Source organism: Podarcis liolepis (assembly GCF_965112155.1).
Source record: "Podarcis liolepis genome assembly, chromosome: 17".
In the NCBI taxonomy this organism is placed as follows: domain Eukaryota; kingdom Metazoa; phylum Chordata; class Lepidosauria; order Squamata; family Lacertidae; genus Podarcis; species Podarcis liolepis.
In genome coordinates this window covers 43,313,045-43,331,699 of record NC_139571.1, presented here as the reverse complement: position 1 = coordinate 43,331,699, position 18,655 = coordinate 43,313,045, and the positions used below count along the sequence as shown (strand labels likewise).

General features: G+C 43.1%; 1 protein-coding gene across 6 annotated transcripts in view; it reads left to right on the top strand.

The window, feature by feature from the left end:
• Positions 1-18,655, top strand: part of STXBP5L (syntaxin binding protein 5L) — a 76,874-nt gene that overhangs the window by 33,734 nt on the left and 24,485 nt on the right. For all 6 annotated transcript variants that reach the window (XR_014520547.1, XM_083481682.1, XM_083481680.1 and 3 more), the window contains 11 exons: positions 1,264-1,387; positions 2,969-3,047; positions 3,654-3,808; positions 5,548-5,620; positions 6,082-6,229; positions 7,294-7,361; positions 8,380-8,420; positions 12,280-12,494; positions 13,706-13,881; positions 16,139-16,264; positions 17,507-17,658. Coding sequence is in view for 5 of the 6 variants with exons in the window: in XM_083481682.1 (XP_083337808.1) it covers positions 1,264-1,387; positions 2,969-3,047; positions 3,654-3,808; positions 5,548-5,620; positions 6,082-6,229; positions 7,294-7,361; positions 8,380-8,420; positions 12,280-12,494; positions 13,706-13,881; positions 16,139-16,264; positions 17,507-17,658 (1,357 nt within the window). In the remaining variant the exon portion in view is untranslated. The remainder of the gene's footprint in view (positions 1-1,263; positions 1,388-2,968; positions 3,048-3,653; positions 3,809-5,547; positions 5,621-6,081; positions 6,230-7,293; positions 7,362-8,379; positions 8,421-12,279; positions 12,495-13,705; positions 13,882-16,138; positions 16,265-17,506; positions 17,659-18,655) is intronic.

The window sequence follows — 18,655 nt, the reverse complement described above, 5'->3', positions numbered from 1 at the left end:
TGCCAACCTAGCAGTTCAAAAGCACGCCTGTGAAAGTAAATAAATAGGTACTGCTGCAGCAGGAAGGTAAGCAGCGTTTCTGTGCACTGCTCTGGTTTTGGTGTTCCATTGCGCCAGAAGTGGCTTAGTCATGCTGGCCCGATGACCCGGAAAAACTGTCGGCGGACAAACACCGGCTCCCTTGGCCTGTAAAGCGAGATGAGCGCTGCAACCCCAGAGTCGTCTGCAACTAGGCTTAACTGCCAGGGGTCCTTTACCTTTACCTTTACTATCTGCTCATGTCTGGCCAGAATTAAACTTTCACATCCCTAAGCAGTCTGAAGTCTTAAGGAACACTTTTGCCTATGTGACCCTGCCTGGCCTTTCAAGATCAGTGGTGAAGGCCATACATCTGCCCTTCATTAGCAAAGGTTTGATGGGTGGGTACCAGGAGCAAGACCATGCTGAATTTCCTACCCAAGAAGTAAAGCAGGCTCCCTCCTCCCTGTTTTCAGTCGAGTGTGTCTTCCCCTTGTGCACTGTTCCGCTCTCTGGACACCACCACCCTGAGCTAATTTTGCGGGGGGGGGGGGCGTAGAGAGGGGGAAATCCCATTGCACAAGCCAGGTTCCTTTCATAGGGCTTCAACTGATGAAAGTCAGTGCATTGGGCTTCCACTGATAAGAGTTTCTGACTAAGCTTGAGGAAATGTTTTTTGACAGTAAGAGCTATTAGACTGTGGACACTCCTCCTTGGAGGCTTTTAAACAGAGGTTGGATGGCCATCTCTCATGGACGCCTTGGCTGAGATTCCTGCATTGCAGGGGGTTGGACTAGATGACTCTCAGGGTCCCTTCCAACTCTACAATTCTATGATTCCATGGGGTGCTTTAGGTGAATCCTGCCTACGATGTTTATTTTCATGTAGGACACTTTAGACAATTAGTTTGAAAAGTGGACTACAGTCGTACCTTGGAAGTCGAACAGAATCTGTTCCGGAAGTCCGTTCGACTTCCAAAACATTTGGAAACCAAAGCACGGCTTCTGATTGGCTGCAGGAGCTGATCTATATTAGCAGAATACTTGTGAAAGATGTTTCTTATGAGTAGCTTATTTTGTATCCTTTTGGTTTTATGTGTACAAGTTCCCTAGAGCTAAATTATGGCATTTGGATGGTAAAATAGAGAGGATATTTTAAGCTTCTGTAATTCTAAGGTATAATGGTTTTATTGTCAGATATAGACTATTTTGCCTGTCATTGCTAATATTTTTTATTGTTTTTTAGGCTATTCATTCTATTGGATGGCATAATGAAGGGAAGCAGTTTATGTGTAGTCATTCTGATGGCAGCTTGACTTTGTGGAATCTAAAAAGTCAAAGCAGACCTTTCCAGATAATTGTTCCACACGGTAAGTTATGGGGGGCAGACACTAAACCCTATTTGGTCACACAGAACTGAGACCATAATCTTGAACTTCTAGATAGTAGGTAAATAGTGTGCAGATTGTTGCTTCTGGGGGCAAAAGAAGCAATTTACTGCTGTACCTTGATTACCTTGATAACTCAATGAAATGCAATGTAAGGATTGCTACATTTGAGGTGGGATTTTTGTTGCACCATTTACCTGATTTTATGTTGTAGCTGCTTCACCTAATCTCGATTGCCATTGTAAAGAATATGTCAGGGGAATGAATACCCCCACCATCTCTGAAAAGAGAGAAAATCTCCAGAAATGGGTCCTGTATGAGGTGCAGACTGCACCAGCTGTTCTTGGGATATATCCCAGCAGAGAACCATGCACCCTTCTATTCGTCTAAATATCTGGGATAAATAGGTCAAGCTTTGCCTTCAAGGAGGGAGAATTGCCGCAGTTTCTGAGTTCAGGCCACAGAAATTGGTTTATCAGCACCTATCTGTTCTTCCTAACTCAGGACACCCCATCCATCTGTGGATGAACTACCTTGCCTGGTTTCCTTTTGACCAGGTGTGGGGAACCTTTGGCCCTCCAGATGTTGTTGAACTACAACTCCTATCAGCCCAGCAAGCATGGCGATTGGCTAGGGATGGGAGTTCAGCAACATACGGAGGGCCTAAGATTCCCTGTATCTACAAGGTGTGACTGGAAAGTTCGGTGAATGGTCACAGAAATCGGACAGCGAGAAATATTCGAACATACAATCGGCATTGGAAACGCACAAAATGCTCACAATTGTGTACAGAGATGAAGCTGTAACTCGAAAGACAGTGTGTGAGTGGTTTAAGTGTTTCTGTGAAGGGCGGCAAACCATCGAAGATGACCCTCAGTCTGGCAGACCATTGATGAGCAGAACGGCAGCAAACTCATGAACGGGAACGAGTTGATGAGTTATTGATGTGGGATCGGCATTTGTCCATCCGAATGATGGCGGAAGAATTGAATATTCTGTGTGAAATCGTTACTGAGTTGTCCCACCATCCATATTCTCCCGATCTGGCCCCACTGGATTTCTTTCTTTTTCCAAAACTGAAATCTGTACTGAAAGATTTTCCAACATTTCACACGTCCAAGCTGCTGTGACAAGGGAACAATGCAGTACAGAAAGAGGACTTCTCCAGAAGTTTCCAACAGTTCTATGAACTTTGTCAATGATGCACTGTATCAGAGGGGACCTACTTTGAAGGTCTGTAAGGCATGTATGTTCAAATATTTCTTGCTTTCCAATTTCTGTGACCGTTCACTGAACTTTCCGGTCACACCTTGTATTTTAGACCGTAAATGTTGCCTCCCACCTGACACCCATTCCAGGCAATATCTGGCTCATTGAATGGTTGGAATTTACAGATAATCACTATGTGGAATGTTTTTTTAATCCACAGTAGGTTATTGTTTCCACCCTGGTTCTTAAAGAATAACCCTGAATTTACTAGCCAGTACAAGCAGTTGTGATTTTTGCAAACGCCCTGGCCTTAAGGTAAAATAAAATTGCTATTTCTGTGTGAACTTTTAACAGGTAAGATTCAACGAGATGGGAAAAAAGTTGAATCTTGTAAACCAATTCTTAAAGTAGAATACAAGACCTGTAAAAATAGGTAAGTAGGGTCCCCCCCCCACATTGCCCTTTGCTGTGCTGGAAGCTTAATCACATTAGTAGCTGTGCTGAGGTACACATCTTTCTATGCGTACATGCTGTTTCTGGAACCCAGAGACTGGCAGAATGCTGTAGGTTCCATGTCGACTCTCAGAAAAACAACAACACACAGTCCCAGCTAGACTCTGCCCCGTTTTAAAACATAGGTCTCTTTAAAGCCTACGAATATGCTGTGGACATCCCCTTTGTACCTTCTGGAATGGTTGTCCTAAAAGCTTCTGTATTGCAGGCCTTAAGGGGGAGGGCCCCCAGCTCACTTCCCAGCACATTTCCACATGAAAGTGCTAGAAAATAATTTGCCTGAAGCAGAGCTGCTACAAACAGCAGGCAGTCCTGGGATAAATGGACCGGTGGCCTGACTTGTATCAGGCAGCTTCATAATTAAATCTTTTCCCCTATAAAGATCAGTGCGAGCCCTTAGAATTTAATCACAATTTACATACAGACTGCATTCCTTTTTTGCAACTTGCAAAAATATTTGGGCTGAAAGTCAGTGCAAAAATCTGAAACAATCATTTATTTATTTTTTCATTTCTTCCCAATATAGTGAGCCTTTTATCATTTTTTCTGGTGGACTTTCTTACGACAAACCTTGGAGAAGACCTAGTCTGACAATCATGCATGGAAAAGCAATTACAGTACTTGAAATGGATCACCCCATTGTCGACTTTTTAACTCTTTGTGAAACTCCGTACCCAAATGGTGAGCGTCTTTGTGTTACGATCTTAGCCAGAGCTCTGAAAGCAAGTAGGGACCTTGTACTCACAGTAAAGCAGAGAGACCAAAGATAGCAGGGTTGGAAAAAATCCTCCAGTAATTCCAGTCTCAAAGGTTCTGCCACCCACAGTTGGTCTAGGATTTTGCAGAGCCGCCTCATTGTAGGCAGATTTTTGTGCCTTGTCTATGGGAATGTGTGGAGCAGAGTTTGTTCATACTAATATTGTCCAAAGTTACTGAAGTGTCCCTCAATTTAAGTGGGTGTATCAGATCTGATCTGTATGTGCCATAACAGCAGAGTTACCATAAAAAGTACTTCTGTGTAGTTTGGGTCACATGTGGCAGCAGGAACAATGTAGTAGGCTTCCAATGTGGATTTTCTGGATTGCATGGTGACTACCTAGGCGGCACCACAGTTCTTCAATGCCCCACATGAATAAAAGGTGCTCCAATGAAAACTGGTTGGTTGGCATCTGTCTGTCTCAGGAGACAATGGAAGAGTGGACCTTTGGGGATGAAGTTGGAGAGTTACAGCTCCTGCTGTGGCTCTAGAGACCGATATGGGAGAGACATGGTTTGTTGCAGCTGGGGCAGATAAAGCCATCCAATTGTGCCGATTCAGGTGTACCATGGTGTTTCTTCTTTCTGTACAGTCATACCTTGGTGAACAGCTTAGTTCCCAAACGCCGCAAACTCAGAAGTGCGTGTTACGGTTTGCAAACTATTTTTGGAAGCCGAACGTCCGACTGGGCTTCCACGGCTTCCAATTGGCTGCAGGAACTTCCTGCAGCCAATCAGAAGCCGCACTTTGGTTTTTAAACATTTTGGAAGTCGAACGGGCTTCCAAGGTACGACTGTACTTCTTTCTGTACTCCTCCCAATGGTCATTCCTCCTCTGGTCACTGCTGCAGATACACAACTTGACTGTCTCCAAGCGCTGCAGTCGTCTGCAAGGGATTCCTACACTGTGGGGTTAATGTTGCCAGACTTCACGTCATGTTTGCAGACATCTTTGAAATGCAGAGTTGGTCTGCCAGTGGGCCTGGTGCCTGAAGCCAGCTCCCTGTAGAACATGTCTTTGGGGGCCCTGACATCTTCCATTTTGTGGACATGGCCAAGCCAACACAGAGATTGCTGAGACAGGAGTATGAACATGCTGGGAATTTGGGCTTGGGAGAGCACATTGTTGTCTCAGACTCTGTCCTGCCATGTTATGCCCCAAATCTTCCTGATACAGCACAAGTCAAAGGCATTGAGGCATCACTCCTTGTCTTTATAATAAAGACAAATTTATAAGTTCATAACAATCAAGTTTACGACCAAAATAACATCATCTCCCCATCCGTGTTCCAAACAGGCTTTTTCCTTTTTAAAAATCATTTTATTAATTTTTTCCAAACCATAATTAACAACAGCATAAATTTCAACTCATGGTACAGCTCATAAGGCAGCTACATAACTTACAGTCCAATAGTTCCGTTCCCGTTTCCCACATCCATACCCTTTCTCTCCCTTTCCCCATTATAAATCTTCCCCTTTGCTTCACAGGGAAGTCTTATCCGCATCAGTAGGAATGTAGTTTAATAGCATTTGTTTCAGTTTGGAAAACCCTCTTCAGCTATTCAGAACCCTGCCTAAAATCCTTCATTTTGTGAATATATATGATCTGGTTGTTATTTAATGTCCTAGTTCACTAATATATGTGCTTAATTCTTGGTTCATAGAAGTGCAAGAACCCTACGCTGTAGTTGTACTATTGGAAAAAGATCTCATTGTTGTCGATCTGACTCAAAGCCAGTAAGTATATGGTCTGCAGGATGCTACTACTCATTTGAATGAAGGTCAGCTTTATTTATTTATTTTATCCAAGCTTGGAAATATAGAATAACAAAGACAAGCCATCATTTTCTATGGTTTTTTCCATAACTTTCTTGCTTATCCTACTCTCTTTAGTCTTGCCACCTCAGGTCTTTGCAAAGAATTGAAAGAGAATGAAGACCGGTCCCTCATTTTGTTGCGTTAACTTGGTTCCCGTCACTCTGATTAAATAGAGGCAAAACTGCCTTATAGTGGAATTTATGTTCCATTTATGTTCAATTTATCTTTTAAAAAGTTCTGATAAGCTGTCAATGATTTTTTTAAAAAAATCCTCCCATAGATTGCTAGTATGTTTTATTTTAGTAAACTTTATGTATTACATAATTTTCTGCTTTAAAAGGTGAGCTAATACAATCCCATAAAATATCTTTCTCAAATAGCTTTCCAATATTTGAAAATCCTTATCCCATGGACATTCATGAATCACCAGTTACCTGCACAGACTATTTTGCTGACTGTCCTCCCGATTTGATTCCTGTGCTATATTCCATAGGCGCTAAGCATAAGAAGCAAGGATACAGCAATAAGGTAAAAAGAGGAAACGTTGGGTGCATTTTATTGAAGCAGAACTGTATCTTTATTGGCACAGTCTTCTGTATAAAGCCTCCAGACTGTACTGTCTGCTTTACAGTACAAGCTTTTAAAATAAAACTTGTTAGTTGATGATGTAATGCAGTGAGGAATGTGGCCAAGCAGGTTTCTTTTGAAAGCATATTCCCAATGGTTTGTGCTTCTTCTTTGTTTGTTTTACTGGGTTGAAAGATAGAACGCAGAGCATAGCTTCTCCCTCAAATCTCAGGGGCATAGGAGGAACGTATGAGAGAGAGAGAGAGAGAGAGAGAGAGAGAGAGAGAGAGTGTCCTCCTGGACGTACATAGGAACCACCCAATTTAGGGCTTAAAAGTAAGCACTGGAATCTGGCCCTAAAGCACAAAGACAGCAGCTATAGTTGAATGATGACCAAAGTTTATTTTTAGCTTTACCCCTCACACTTCCCAACATCCCTTAAGAAACTACAGTACCCAGAATCCTTTGGGGGAGAGAGAATGAGTGTGCTTTAAAGCAGGGGTCAGCAAACTTTTTCAGGAGGGGGCCGGTCCACTTCCCCTCAGACCTTGTGGGGGGCCAGACTATATTTTGAAAAAAAAATATGAACGAATTTCTATCCCCACAAATAACCCAGAGATGCATTTTAAATAAAAGCACGCATTCTACTCATGTAAAAACACGCTGATTCCCAGACCGTCTGTGGGCCGGATTTAGAAGGTGATTGGGCTGGATCCGGCCCCCGGGCCTTAGTTTGTCTACCCATGCTTTAAAGGTATAGTGCAGAGCTTTCCAAACTTTTCATGTTGGTGAAACACTTTTTAGACATGCATCATTTCACTACACAGTAATTCAATTTTACTAGCTAACCAGAGGTTAAACGAACCCCTTTCCAGCCCCGGGAGGAGCACACGCAACATTCACATGACACACCTACATACTGCAGCTGACACACTAACATATATACAGCTGTAAGTTGTCACTTTCCTGGAAATTAAAATGCAGCATTTCAGTATTCTAAATGTAACTCCTCTGATGGTGTTTAGGAGTGGCCTATCAGTGGCGGAGCGTGGAACCTCGGAGCACAGACCTATCCTGAAATTATCATAACAGGGTAAGGAGGCTGCTATTATAGGAGGCTGCTTACTGAAGGAGTGGTGGACCCATTTACAGACCCAACCAGTTTCTGATTTCCCCTTGACCTTGCTAGCTGTCCTCGGGGGTTGTCTCTGGTGATTCACAAACTGACTTCTAGGCTTCTTGTCCCAGTTTTCAGAGCTCAGTCTTTCCATGCTTTAATGAAGAGCTGAAAGATGTGAGGCAGCTATCAAGGACTGGCTGTCACAATGGCTTACCAGCTGTGTTCAGTCTGTCTCCCTCACCGCAGGGAGACCCAGGGCTCCTCCAGTACAGTATTGCATATGTGTTCCACAGCATGTTTTTAACACGGGCACCCCCAAACTCAGCCCTCCAGCTGTTTCAGGACTACAACTCCTATCATCCCTGACCACTGGTCTTGTTAGCTAGGGATGATGGGAGTTGTAGTTCCAAAACAGCTGGAGGGCTGAGTTTGGGGGTGCCTGGCTTAACACAATAATAGTGAATTCATGGCGGATTTAATTGTTCTTTATTAGTGTTTATGCAGTGTTTCTTCATAATTGATATGTGGCTGGACTTCAGCATGAAGTTGTAGGATATGCACTGACTGGAAAAGAAGCAGTGTGACTGCCCAAAACATTTGCTGCTGCAAACAGTATTGAAAGTGAGATTGCATTTGACTGCCCCGATAGCACAATGGGCACAAATCATCATGAATGTGCAATATATAGGGCATCTGCAGGGGCCTTGGTATATATGTGGCGTTTAGGCTGTGTACAAACTGGAGCTTTAAAGCACATGTGAAGCAGATGGGCAGGGTATAAATAATAGAATTCTTCTTCTTTCCCTCAAAGAATCCTAGCCACTGTAGTCTCTTGTAACTCTATGAAGGGTTAAACTAGAATGCCCAGAATTCTTTGAGGGAAGAAATGTGTTCTGAATGTGCTTTAAAGCTTCAGTTTGTACGCAGCCTTACTAAAAGGTTAACTGTTCTGTACTTTGTTTTAATTGACTTTTAATCTATTCTTTTTAAGTCATGCAGATGGAACAGTGAAATTTTGGGATGCTTCTGCCAGTAAGTGCCAAAACACAATTTTTAAACCATTAATAACTGCATGCTACAAATTTAAGGGAAATAATTGTTTAATTTGTTCATTATTGAAAGGATAGGATTAATGTAACAAATGGAATGAAATTGATTCCCGACATTTCAGTGAGAATGTTGGTGGAAGGAGACCCACATCACTGTGGGGTTTCTTTGTCCAAAGCCATTTGTTCCCCTTTGCCTCCTGTTTCTGTGGCATCATGCTCCAGGCTGACAAAATAAGAAATCCTGAAATCCTGAAATGTATATATGTTGATTTCTTTTTAATTCTAAACCAGAGATGGCCAACCTTTCAACATCTCACTCTTCTACACAATTTTTCAAGGTAGAGGAATTCTGTTTCTAGGGACAGGGTGATCAAGTGAAACATTCAAACGACACCTAGTTTTTACGCACGTTTACCTGGGAGTAAATCTCACTGGACCCAGCGTGAATTACTTCTGAGCAATGCATGGGGTTGAACTGTTATCCCATTGCAAGGGAAATTATGGATTTAGAGAGGGATGATGAATCAGGGCTTTTATGCTCTGGAAAGGCATTAGTTTATGAAAATTATTATGGCTGGAATTCAGCTGAAGAGCTGCACTAGCGCAAGCGCTTTTGGCTGTGCAATGGAACTTCCCCTCCCTGTCCTCTTCCCACATGTCTTCTTAATCTGCTGCAGAGCGTTGGGGGGAAATCCAAAACAGATTTAGGAAGCATGCAGAGAGAGGAGCTCAGCCAGCAGAACTGCTTAGTTTGATACTGCCCTGTGCTACTATGCTTTCCTTCTCTGAATGATATATAGGCTAAAAAAAGAGCCTGGGTACAGCTAGGTTGAATACATGCTATCGAAGTTTGTAGCACAGAAATGCAGTTTTCATGTTTGCCCTCAACATGCCGCTTTCAATCTTGCTTGATTCTAGATCTAGCCATGCACAAGGATGGGTGTGTGGTTACTTGATATGTGTTTGAAAATCCCCCCATTAGGTTATCCACACCTTTTCCTCCCTGCACATGCCCCGGGAGAAGGAAGATAAAAGTGGTGGTTGCAGTCTTGGTATATGCCCACCCAGAACGCTATTGGGCAGGTGTTGAGACGTCCCCTATTGCCAGACCACCTACATGGGTTTTCCAGTGGACGCATTGCAGGGTAATACAGAATCAGCCTGCAATGAGCTTTTATTTTTGAAACGAAACCAGTTTCTCAGTAACTGCTTTTTAGGGGCAACAAATACGCAACGGAGCTAGACTGTGTGTGCATTAAATAGAAAACAACAAGTATTCCCTCTCCATTGGTTCTGGAATGAAATGTAGCGTATGTTGTAGCCCTAAGAAACAAAATGAGGAAGGGGAAATTTCAGTGATGTTTTAATTCTGTGCTATGCGGCAACACACAGTGGGGCATATCAGTATAGCTTGTGGTGTTGGAACAGGTATCTAATTCTTGTATTGGTTGATTTCCAAGTGAATCAGCCACACACTGTTATCAGTGAGAGCAGCCTTGATCCTGCAGAACTGGTTTGGCATCCTCTTCTCCTGCCCCATCTTTAACCTTTGAGCAGGTGGGAGTACGCACTCGTGAACCTGGGCAGTTGGGCTTAATTTAAAAGCCTTAAATTTCAGAGTCAAAAGGCTGAGGAAAGGAAGATCCCTGGATCCAAAAAGGAAGAGTGGTGCAGGAGGAAGAGGCTCATTGCCGCCCAAGTTCTTGGATGCTCACTTTCTTCCACCTCCTTCTCTCCCCCACCCCTTTCTCTCTCCTGTGCAACACATCACTTTTGAGCAATGGTAGGGCTTGTTGCTTACTACAGGGGAGTAATTATCTTGCTCTCCCTATTTGTGGCACTGTTCTTGTTCTTTAGACTTGGAAGGTAGGGTATCTGTGCTGCCAACACACACCAGTCCCAGTTGCTGTTTCTCCAACATGTCAATTACACTCTTCTTTACAGAGCATGGAGCAAGAATCAACACATTTGCAAACGAGGCAGTTCAATTAGTCTGCAATAGTAATCAGGGCCTCCATTCAGCACAGCCTCGGGGCTGATTTGTTGAAGTGGTGAACCATATGCCGCTCAAACACTTGGTCTATTAGCCGGCTCTTTCTTGACTCCAAGCAGGACTCTGGGTTGCCATGTTATTAGGACAGAAGTTTGGCACTACATCCAAGTGCATTTGTTTTGGATCTTGTTAAATAGGTGGTTGTTTAAGGAATTTTGCCATTCCTTTTTAGAACAGTGTAGCATGAATGAATGCGAATTCAGACTCCGCCTCCAATGCCTTTAACGCTTTCTGTTTGCTCTGCAAACAAACAAACAAAAAGACTAGCAGGTTGGTTGCTGTGTCCGTGGCACAGAAACACATATTTGTGTTGTGAGCAATGCTTTGAATGTGTGAGGGGCTAGAATGTGCAGCGGTGGGAACTCCACTGTCTGTGCCTTTTTAATGTTGTGTTTTAATGTTGTAACCCGCCCTGGAACCTCAGGATGAAGTGTGGTTAATTAATAATAATTAATTACGGTGCTGAGTGACACAGAGTTGTGTGGTAAAGAAAGATGATAGAATTCACATTACTTAAGAACCTCCTGTAGCATGTAGCATAGAATTGTGTTTAGAACAAGGGAGATACAGTATTTCATACAGTGTGACCCCTGAGCAGCAGTTGTGTTCCCTATAAATGCCAGTGCAGTCCTACCTCATCAGGGAAAGGTGCTTCACTGTGAATTGCACCAGTGCTACAGGAAAAAAATACTGAAAATACATTTGTATCCCATATAAATGTGTTGATAATTGTTGCAAATAATTCAACAATAGACATACGAAGGGAGTTGTTAGGTAAGGCCTTTTGAGGCGTTCTCCCTCTTATCTGTGTGGCTTGTGTATTTTTCTGCATTCACCTTGTTGGCCTTCCTTTTAGTTTCTCCTAGGTTTTAGGGTTCTTGCTTTTGTCCAGGATGGTCTGGTAGATTGGAGATCCTTCCCATGGATGAGTCAACCAGCAGTTGGCCTTGCTCCTTGATTAAAAGGGGGAGGGAATGTCCTGAAGGATATTTAATGCCTCCCTTGAGAATAGGAACTTATGGTAAGAAAAATCCTGGGTTTTGCACTTTTCAAATGGAAGCCAGTAATGTCAAGCTGGCCAGACGTATCTTGAACAACTGTGTCCAACTTACAAGATGGGTAGGGTGATAGATAAAGATTTGAGCACCCTTTGCACATCTTATGGATTCAGAATTGTATGAATATCTTCAGTATATACGGTATATTTTCATTCTTTTTACTGTAATCTTAAAAGGCATTACACAAAAAAGCAAAGAAAGTAAATGGGCAGGATTGAACTCAGGTGTTGCATGTGTGGAACGTGGTCTGCTTGCACAACAGGAACGTGGTCCATCTCTTCTCCACCAGTAAATCCGCTCTGGTGGTGTGGGGAAAACCCCAGAACAGGTTTGGAGGGAGTGCAGAGGGGGTTAAGTCCCATTGCATGAGTCAACCTTGTTCTGTACACACCTGCTCCACTTAGTGCTACACTGGATTCCATCATATATCTTCAATTTTTTTTAAGGTAGAGGATTCCTTATGTTGAAAGGTTGACCTTCTTTTTCATACGCCCTAAAAGAGCAGGGCTCTATCCACTGCTAAGGTATGTCTCTCTTTTTGGTCTTCTCTGAGAGCAGAGCACAGATAACGGAAGATATGATCTAGTATGAAACTCAATAATGCTGCATTTTGCACTGTTTCACTGTAGTATCTAACAATACTGGAAAAGACAGGTTGTGATATTTACAGATAATGAGCATATATTAATCTAGTTTAAAGCAATATAATAGATGTCTTCAATATTCTCCAGTTACACTGCAGATGTTATACAAGTTAAAAACCTCAAAGGTTTTTGAAAAGCAGAAGTTAGAAGGAAAACCAGCACCAGAAAACACAGAAGAGGATCCTTTTGCCATCCAGTTGATGTACTGGTGCCCTGAAAGTAGACTGTTTTGTGTAGCAGGAGTCTCTGCCTATGTTATTGTTTACAGATTCAGCAAGCATGAAGTTAATACTGAAATCTCAGTAAGTTTGCATGAGTTTTGCTTATCTATTGCATTGCTTACTTCAAGGCTTGGTGGGGAGTTATGAAACACATCATACAGTGTTGCCCCGCAAGACGAATGCCTCGCAAGACGGAAAACTCGCTAGACGAAAGAGTTTTCCGTTTTGGAGGGGCTTCGCAAAACGAATCTCCTATGGGCTTGCTTCGCAAGACGACAATGTATTGCGAGTTCCTGCTGGTTTTTTTCCCTCCCCCCCCCTTTTCTAAGCCGCTAAGCCGCTTATCAGCTGATCCGATCAGCAGATAAGCCGCTAAAAGCCGCTAATAGCGCTAATCTGCTAATCCGTCAATGGGCTTGCTTCGCAAGACGAAAAAACCGCTAGACGAAGAGAATCACAGAACAGATTCTTTTCGTCTTGCGAGGCACCACTGTATTCCAGGGTTGCATGTAGCATAAGTGAAAAGCTTAGATTTTGTTAATCAAGTAAAATTTCAGATAGTTGGGATGTTGCAACACAGAACTATGTTTGAAACAGGCAGTGCAATAATGACTGCACGTTTTAACTTCCTCTGTGTAATGTATACATATATGCAAGTGATTGTAACACTATTTCATGTGTACTACTGTGAACTGTTACGTAGGAAGGCCTTGGGTACAGATTGCATTTGAGCCAGTTGATTACTTAAAAAAACAACAACCCAAAATCAAATTCTCAGATGCAAAACATTTTACTGGGTGGTACTGTCTTTCTTCATAATAACCTTGTGTTTCTGTTTCTGAGATAACATTAGTGGCACAAAACTCCCAGGAGCCCAAATTCATGGTGATGAATCTGTTGAGCAACTGCTTTAAGTACCCTCTATCTCATGCTTAGGAAGAGAGAGCAAAAATCCCATTGTTATCCTCGAAATTCAGGTCTTAGGTTATAAGACTTCCCACCCCATTTATGTTAGTTCTTTAGATGAAGGTCAATTTCATTTTAAGTTGTTGTTGGGGGGCAGGTATTGGTTGGTTAATGGGCAAGTTCTGTGGAGGATATTTAGTGTTGATGATGTTTCCATTCCTCCTCCCCTTAATTCATTCCTCCCCTTCATTTTAACTGAACTAATACCTTATCAAATGAATCTCTTGATTGCTATACTAGGAACTGACCAGATTTATTGCTGCTACTTATTTTTATTCAGAACATACTTGATTTCATAAAATAACTTGGGTTTTAATTTCCTTAAGTCTTTAGAGGTGCACCTCCAAAGTGAGGCTGAAGATATCATTAGTCCCGAGGCAGAAATGATTCCTCCCTTTCCAAATGCCTCTTCCCCTCTTCCATCTTTAAAAGATCTCTCAGGCAGTACAAACACTGTGGCAGCATCTGAAGGAACGATGAAGGACAGTATCCCATGTCTCAGGTACACAATTTAGATGCTTGAAAGGTTTGTTTCCCTCTCCCTCTGCTGTCCTCTCTTCTGTCAAAGCTTAGGATATAAAATTCCTTAAGGCAGGCAGGGATTTGGTTTTTGTTTAGATTTGCTTGGCTTGTATTGCACTGTGTAGAACCCAGTAATGGCCAGTGGAATGGAATGAGGTGGCAAACCTTTACTGGCTTCCCAGGAGCCGTGCATTTAGTATTGTGGACCCAAATTTATGGAACTCCCTTCCAGCTGAGGTCAGGCAGGCTTCCTTGCTGCTTTTTTTAAAAAAATTCCAGCAGGCATTTTAATTGATGCTTGATTTTCCAGTTGTAACTAACTTTTATTTTTTCATATCTAGCGTGTCTAAATAAATAAGTGATGAGATAAAAATTATTGAAACTAAACAGGATGATGATGTATCAAAGATGATATATAAAGGGGCAGATAAAAATATAGAAAGTATACTAGCCAAATGTCTTCTTTGGTGGATCAAGCACTGGGCATTAGGAAGCAGGTGTGAGGGATCAGTGACATACAGAGGCAGAGTGTGGATTAAACATGGCCCCAGTTTTTATTGATTCCCATAGACTGTCTTGCAGGACATCTTTGGGAGAGGAAAAGGCTAAGGAGTAAACCCTACACAAATCCGAAGTAGAGTACCTAGGACATTTGGATGGCACCGTGTACTGCTGCAACTCCTGCAGCCAAGCTGGTGCCAAGCATATTGCTCTGCTTTCCTTTGGACCACATCAGGGAGGCCGAGAGGGCAGCCCTGGACCTCCAGACACTCTGCCCAGGCTTGCTTCCCAGGGAGGTCATTTCGGTGCTGCTAATGTAGCAAAAACAACATGGGGGGATCGCAGTTACATGTTACCAGTCTCTGTAGCCACAGCAGGCACTGTGGTTCTCCAGTAGTTCCCTCTGGAGGCGCACTCCATTGCCTCTCGAGATAGACAGATGCCAACAACAATGGACTGGGGTTTTGTGCAGCATCAGGCAAGGATCCATCCGCCAGGCAGCCTGTTTTCTAGCCTGCTGTTTTCACCTTGCTGGGTAGCCTGAAGGAGTTGTCGACAGGTCTGTCCATGACACGGGGCCACTCTGGGAGGTCCTGCCACACCCTGCATCCGATAACCAGCCGAGGTCACTGATTGACTCCCAGAGTCTGATCAGGTCCCATGTAGCAAAAGCCCCCCTGACTGGTAAACAGACTGACTTCTTGCTCTCTGCAGTGAATGACTTGGCCTGGGATGGCAAGCTTCAATCAGTCCGACCTCCTGAGTCAGTTTATCTTCAGGCTTCCATGCATTAGGTACAGCAGAGCTTTTTTTTTTTTTTTTTTTTTGAGAGAGAAAACCTTTGAGAGAAAAATTTCTTATAGCCTATGTAGATTATTTCAGATATTCTGCCCTAAATCACAGTCTCTTCTGAAAAGTATAGATGTTTACTAGGTGGATAGCTTAGTTGGTAGAACATGAGACTTAAATTTGGGGTTGTGAGTTTGAGCCCCTGTTGGGCAAAAGATTCCTTCGTTGCAGTGGGTTAGACTAGATGACCCTTGTGATCCCTTCCAACTCTACAGTTCTGTAGGCATAGAAGAGGAAGGATGAGAAGGCAGCTCCAGGGACACACTTAAGAACTGAGTTCCCTCTCCACAGAGGCCCGTTTGGCACCCACATTGCATAGTTTTCTTTACATCCTGAAGACACACCTCTTTGCCCTGGTCTTTGATACACTAGATATGTATTCTTTGACCCACCCTATTCTGTTGATTGAAATCTCTTTTAGTTTTTCCTAAATTACTATATTTATAAATAGGTGTAACCTCATGCTGAAGGGAGGGTAAGAAACCAAGTCATAATAATAATAACAACAACAACCAATGAAAGCAGGGTTGCCATAGTTCAAAGAGTGAAAATCCAGACAGAAAATTTGTTGAGCTTTCTCTATCTTTTTTTGGAGCAAAATTGCAAAGAAATTGGACGTTTCTTAGGAAAATCGGCAAAAAAATGCACTGCCGACATGGGTTGCCACACATCCAGATTTTCCCAGACATTTTGCCTATTTCTGTCCGGACACTGCTTGCGGCTGCAGTATTCCAGATATGTCCAGGACATTCCGGATGTTTGTCAACCCTGAATGAGAGTAGAGGTCATGCAACAGGAAGTTCTCTCTCTCCTCCAAGTAGTTCTTACAATTCTGTCTTCTGGCATAGCTTGGTCCTTCTGTTCACAGCTTGTCCTTTTGCTCTCAGTGTCAAGACTCGTGCTGTGAGGATGCCTCCTGGTTACCAAGCAGTCCTTGTTATTCAGCTGGCGTGCGCTGATGGCGACTCTCCCCAACAGATAACCAGCCTAGCAGCAAACTCCGCATACGGCTTGTAAGTTGAAATATACTCAGAGTCCTGTAGTGATTTCATGCTCTTTATTGCAGCTTGTAAAACAGTGATTTGATTGCCCCCCAAACCTCAGGCTTTTATATACATTATTTACACAATGAGTCCTGTCTGATTGGCTGATTCTGCTTCCGTCCTGGAGCCTGATTGGTCTTTTCCTGCAGGCCAATCAGTTGTTGCATTCTAGGATCCTACCAGCCTAATAGGCTGATTAACTTCCTCCTGGAGCCTGATTGGTCTTCTCCTGCAAGCCAATCAGTTGTTGCATTCTAGGATCTTACTTGCCTATTGTTCTAGGCGCCAAGCTTAGTACATAACATAAGTTAACCCAAAATATTTTAATTTTCTTCAGGAGATCATGTTTTTGCCAGTGTTTCTTGCACTACTTTGCACTGCAACGTGTCCTTTGGTTGTTCCGGGGGGGGGGGGGCAGCAGGAGAATGGCAAAACTGCTCAGACACATGCCTTCTAGGCACACGGCAAGCATAAGTGTTTCTGAGTCCTAACTATCTACAGAATTATCCTTGGCTTGGTTACTAACTGAGTGGTTCTTCCAACAATCAAGCCCCATTGCTCCCAGAGAGTGTGTGGTGTGTGTGGTGGCAAGAAGACCCGCATGTTAGCCACAGCAGGCTGTAAGTGGCCAGATGACGTCCTCTGGAGAACATTTTTCTTAAAAAAAATCTATCAGAGGCAGCACTAGAGCCCTGTTTCCACGGCTACAGATTCTAAAGCAGGCTAAAGTAGACATGATTTGATCTGGGCCATGAACTGCCTGGATTAAATCAGGTGAGTCCACTTTGGAATCCGAGATCTGTGGAATGTTCATCCCTAATGACAAGGCAGCGTCATGAGGTGGGAGAGACGAGTTTCTCTTGTGCTACAGCTTCCAGTGCATTCAGGACATCCAAGGGTGGTTCTGAAGACAATCCCATCTCCCATTCTGCAGCTCCATGGCCCCAGTCCTCTGAGCTGGAAAACTGGAATGACAAGCTGTGTATTGTATGTATGAAATGCACGATCAGGGTGAACAGACATGTTTCAGCGTCAAATGAATGAGAGTTGGAGTGGTATTTCCACATCGCAAGAAGCATTTGGTTGGGGATGGGTGTAAATGGAATGAAGAGTCACACATAACCCAACTTCTTCCTTTAACTGCGGCTGGATCGTTGCTTGAAGCAGATAATACCAAAGCACCGTGTCCTTGAAGAATGTTTCTTTCCACAGAGTTGCCTTTGGAAGCTGCAATGGTTTGGCTGTTGTGGATTTTATGCAGAAGACCACGCTGCTGAGCATGGGGAGCCTTGAGCTCTATGGGTCAAGTGATCCTTATCAGCGCCAGCCTCGTTCTCCGCGCAGAAGCAAGCAGTTTACTGCAGGTAGGAAGAACTGGGACAGAATTTTCTCTTGCTGCCTGCAGTTTTTGGAATGGGTTAAAAATGCATGTGTGCTAGTTGAGAGAAAGCTCATAACGACATGAAAAGCACCGGACAGACTGCTTGTCATGTAATGATATTATTATTATTATTATTATTATTATTATTATTATTATTATTATTATTTTATTTTACCCACCCTTCACCCTTAGGTTGTGTAGTGGGTTACAACAATTTAAAACATGACATGAAAATCATTATTTTTTAAAGAACACCTTCTCCTGGGCTGCCACACCCCACCCAAGCTTCTGAGGGCAGTGGAGCTGTGAAGAAGGCCCTCTCTGCCAATCTTAATACCTGAGACGATCTGTAAAGAAGGATGCAGCCTAAGCCATTTAGAGCTTTAAATGTTAACATGAGCATCTTAAATTGGACCCAGAAACAAAATGGCAACCAGTGCTGCTGGTTTTAAAGCAGGGGTTACATGAGGTATAAATAAAATCCCAGCTAGTAATCGGCTTAGTCATGCTGGCCACATGACCCGGAAGCTGTCTGCGGACAAACGCCGGCTCCCTCGGCCAATAAAACGAGATGAGCGCTGCAACCCCAGAGTTGGTCATGACTGGACCTAATGGTCAGGGGTCCCTTTACCTAGTAATCTGGCCACTGTGTTCTGAACCAATTGATGTTTCTGGGTGATCTTGAAGGATGACCAAGATGATAAAAGGTCTGAAAATCAAGACTTATGAAGAACAGTTGAGGGTATTTTTAGCTTGGAGAAGATCAGGCTGAGAGAAGACAGCCACCTTCAAATACCTAAAGGACTGTCTTGTAGAAGATGGAGCAAGCTTGTTTTCTCTGGAGGGTAGTATCCGAGCCAATGGATTCAAGTTACAAGAAAGGAGATTCAGACTAAACATCAGGAAGAACTTTCTGGTGGTAAGAGGTGTTCAAGAGTGGAACTGACTTCCTCAAAAGCTGGTGGACTCTTCTTCATTCA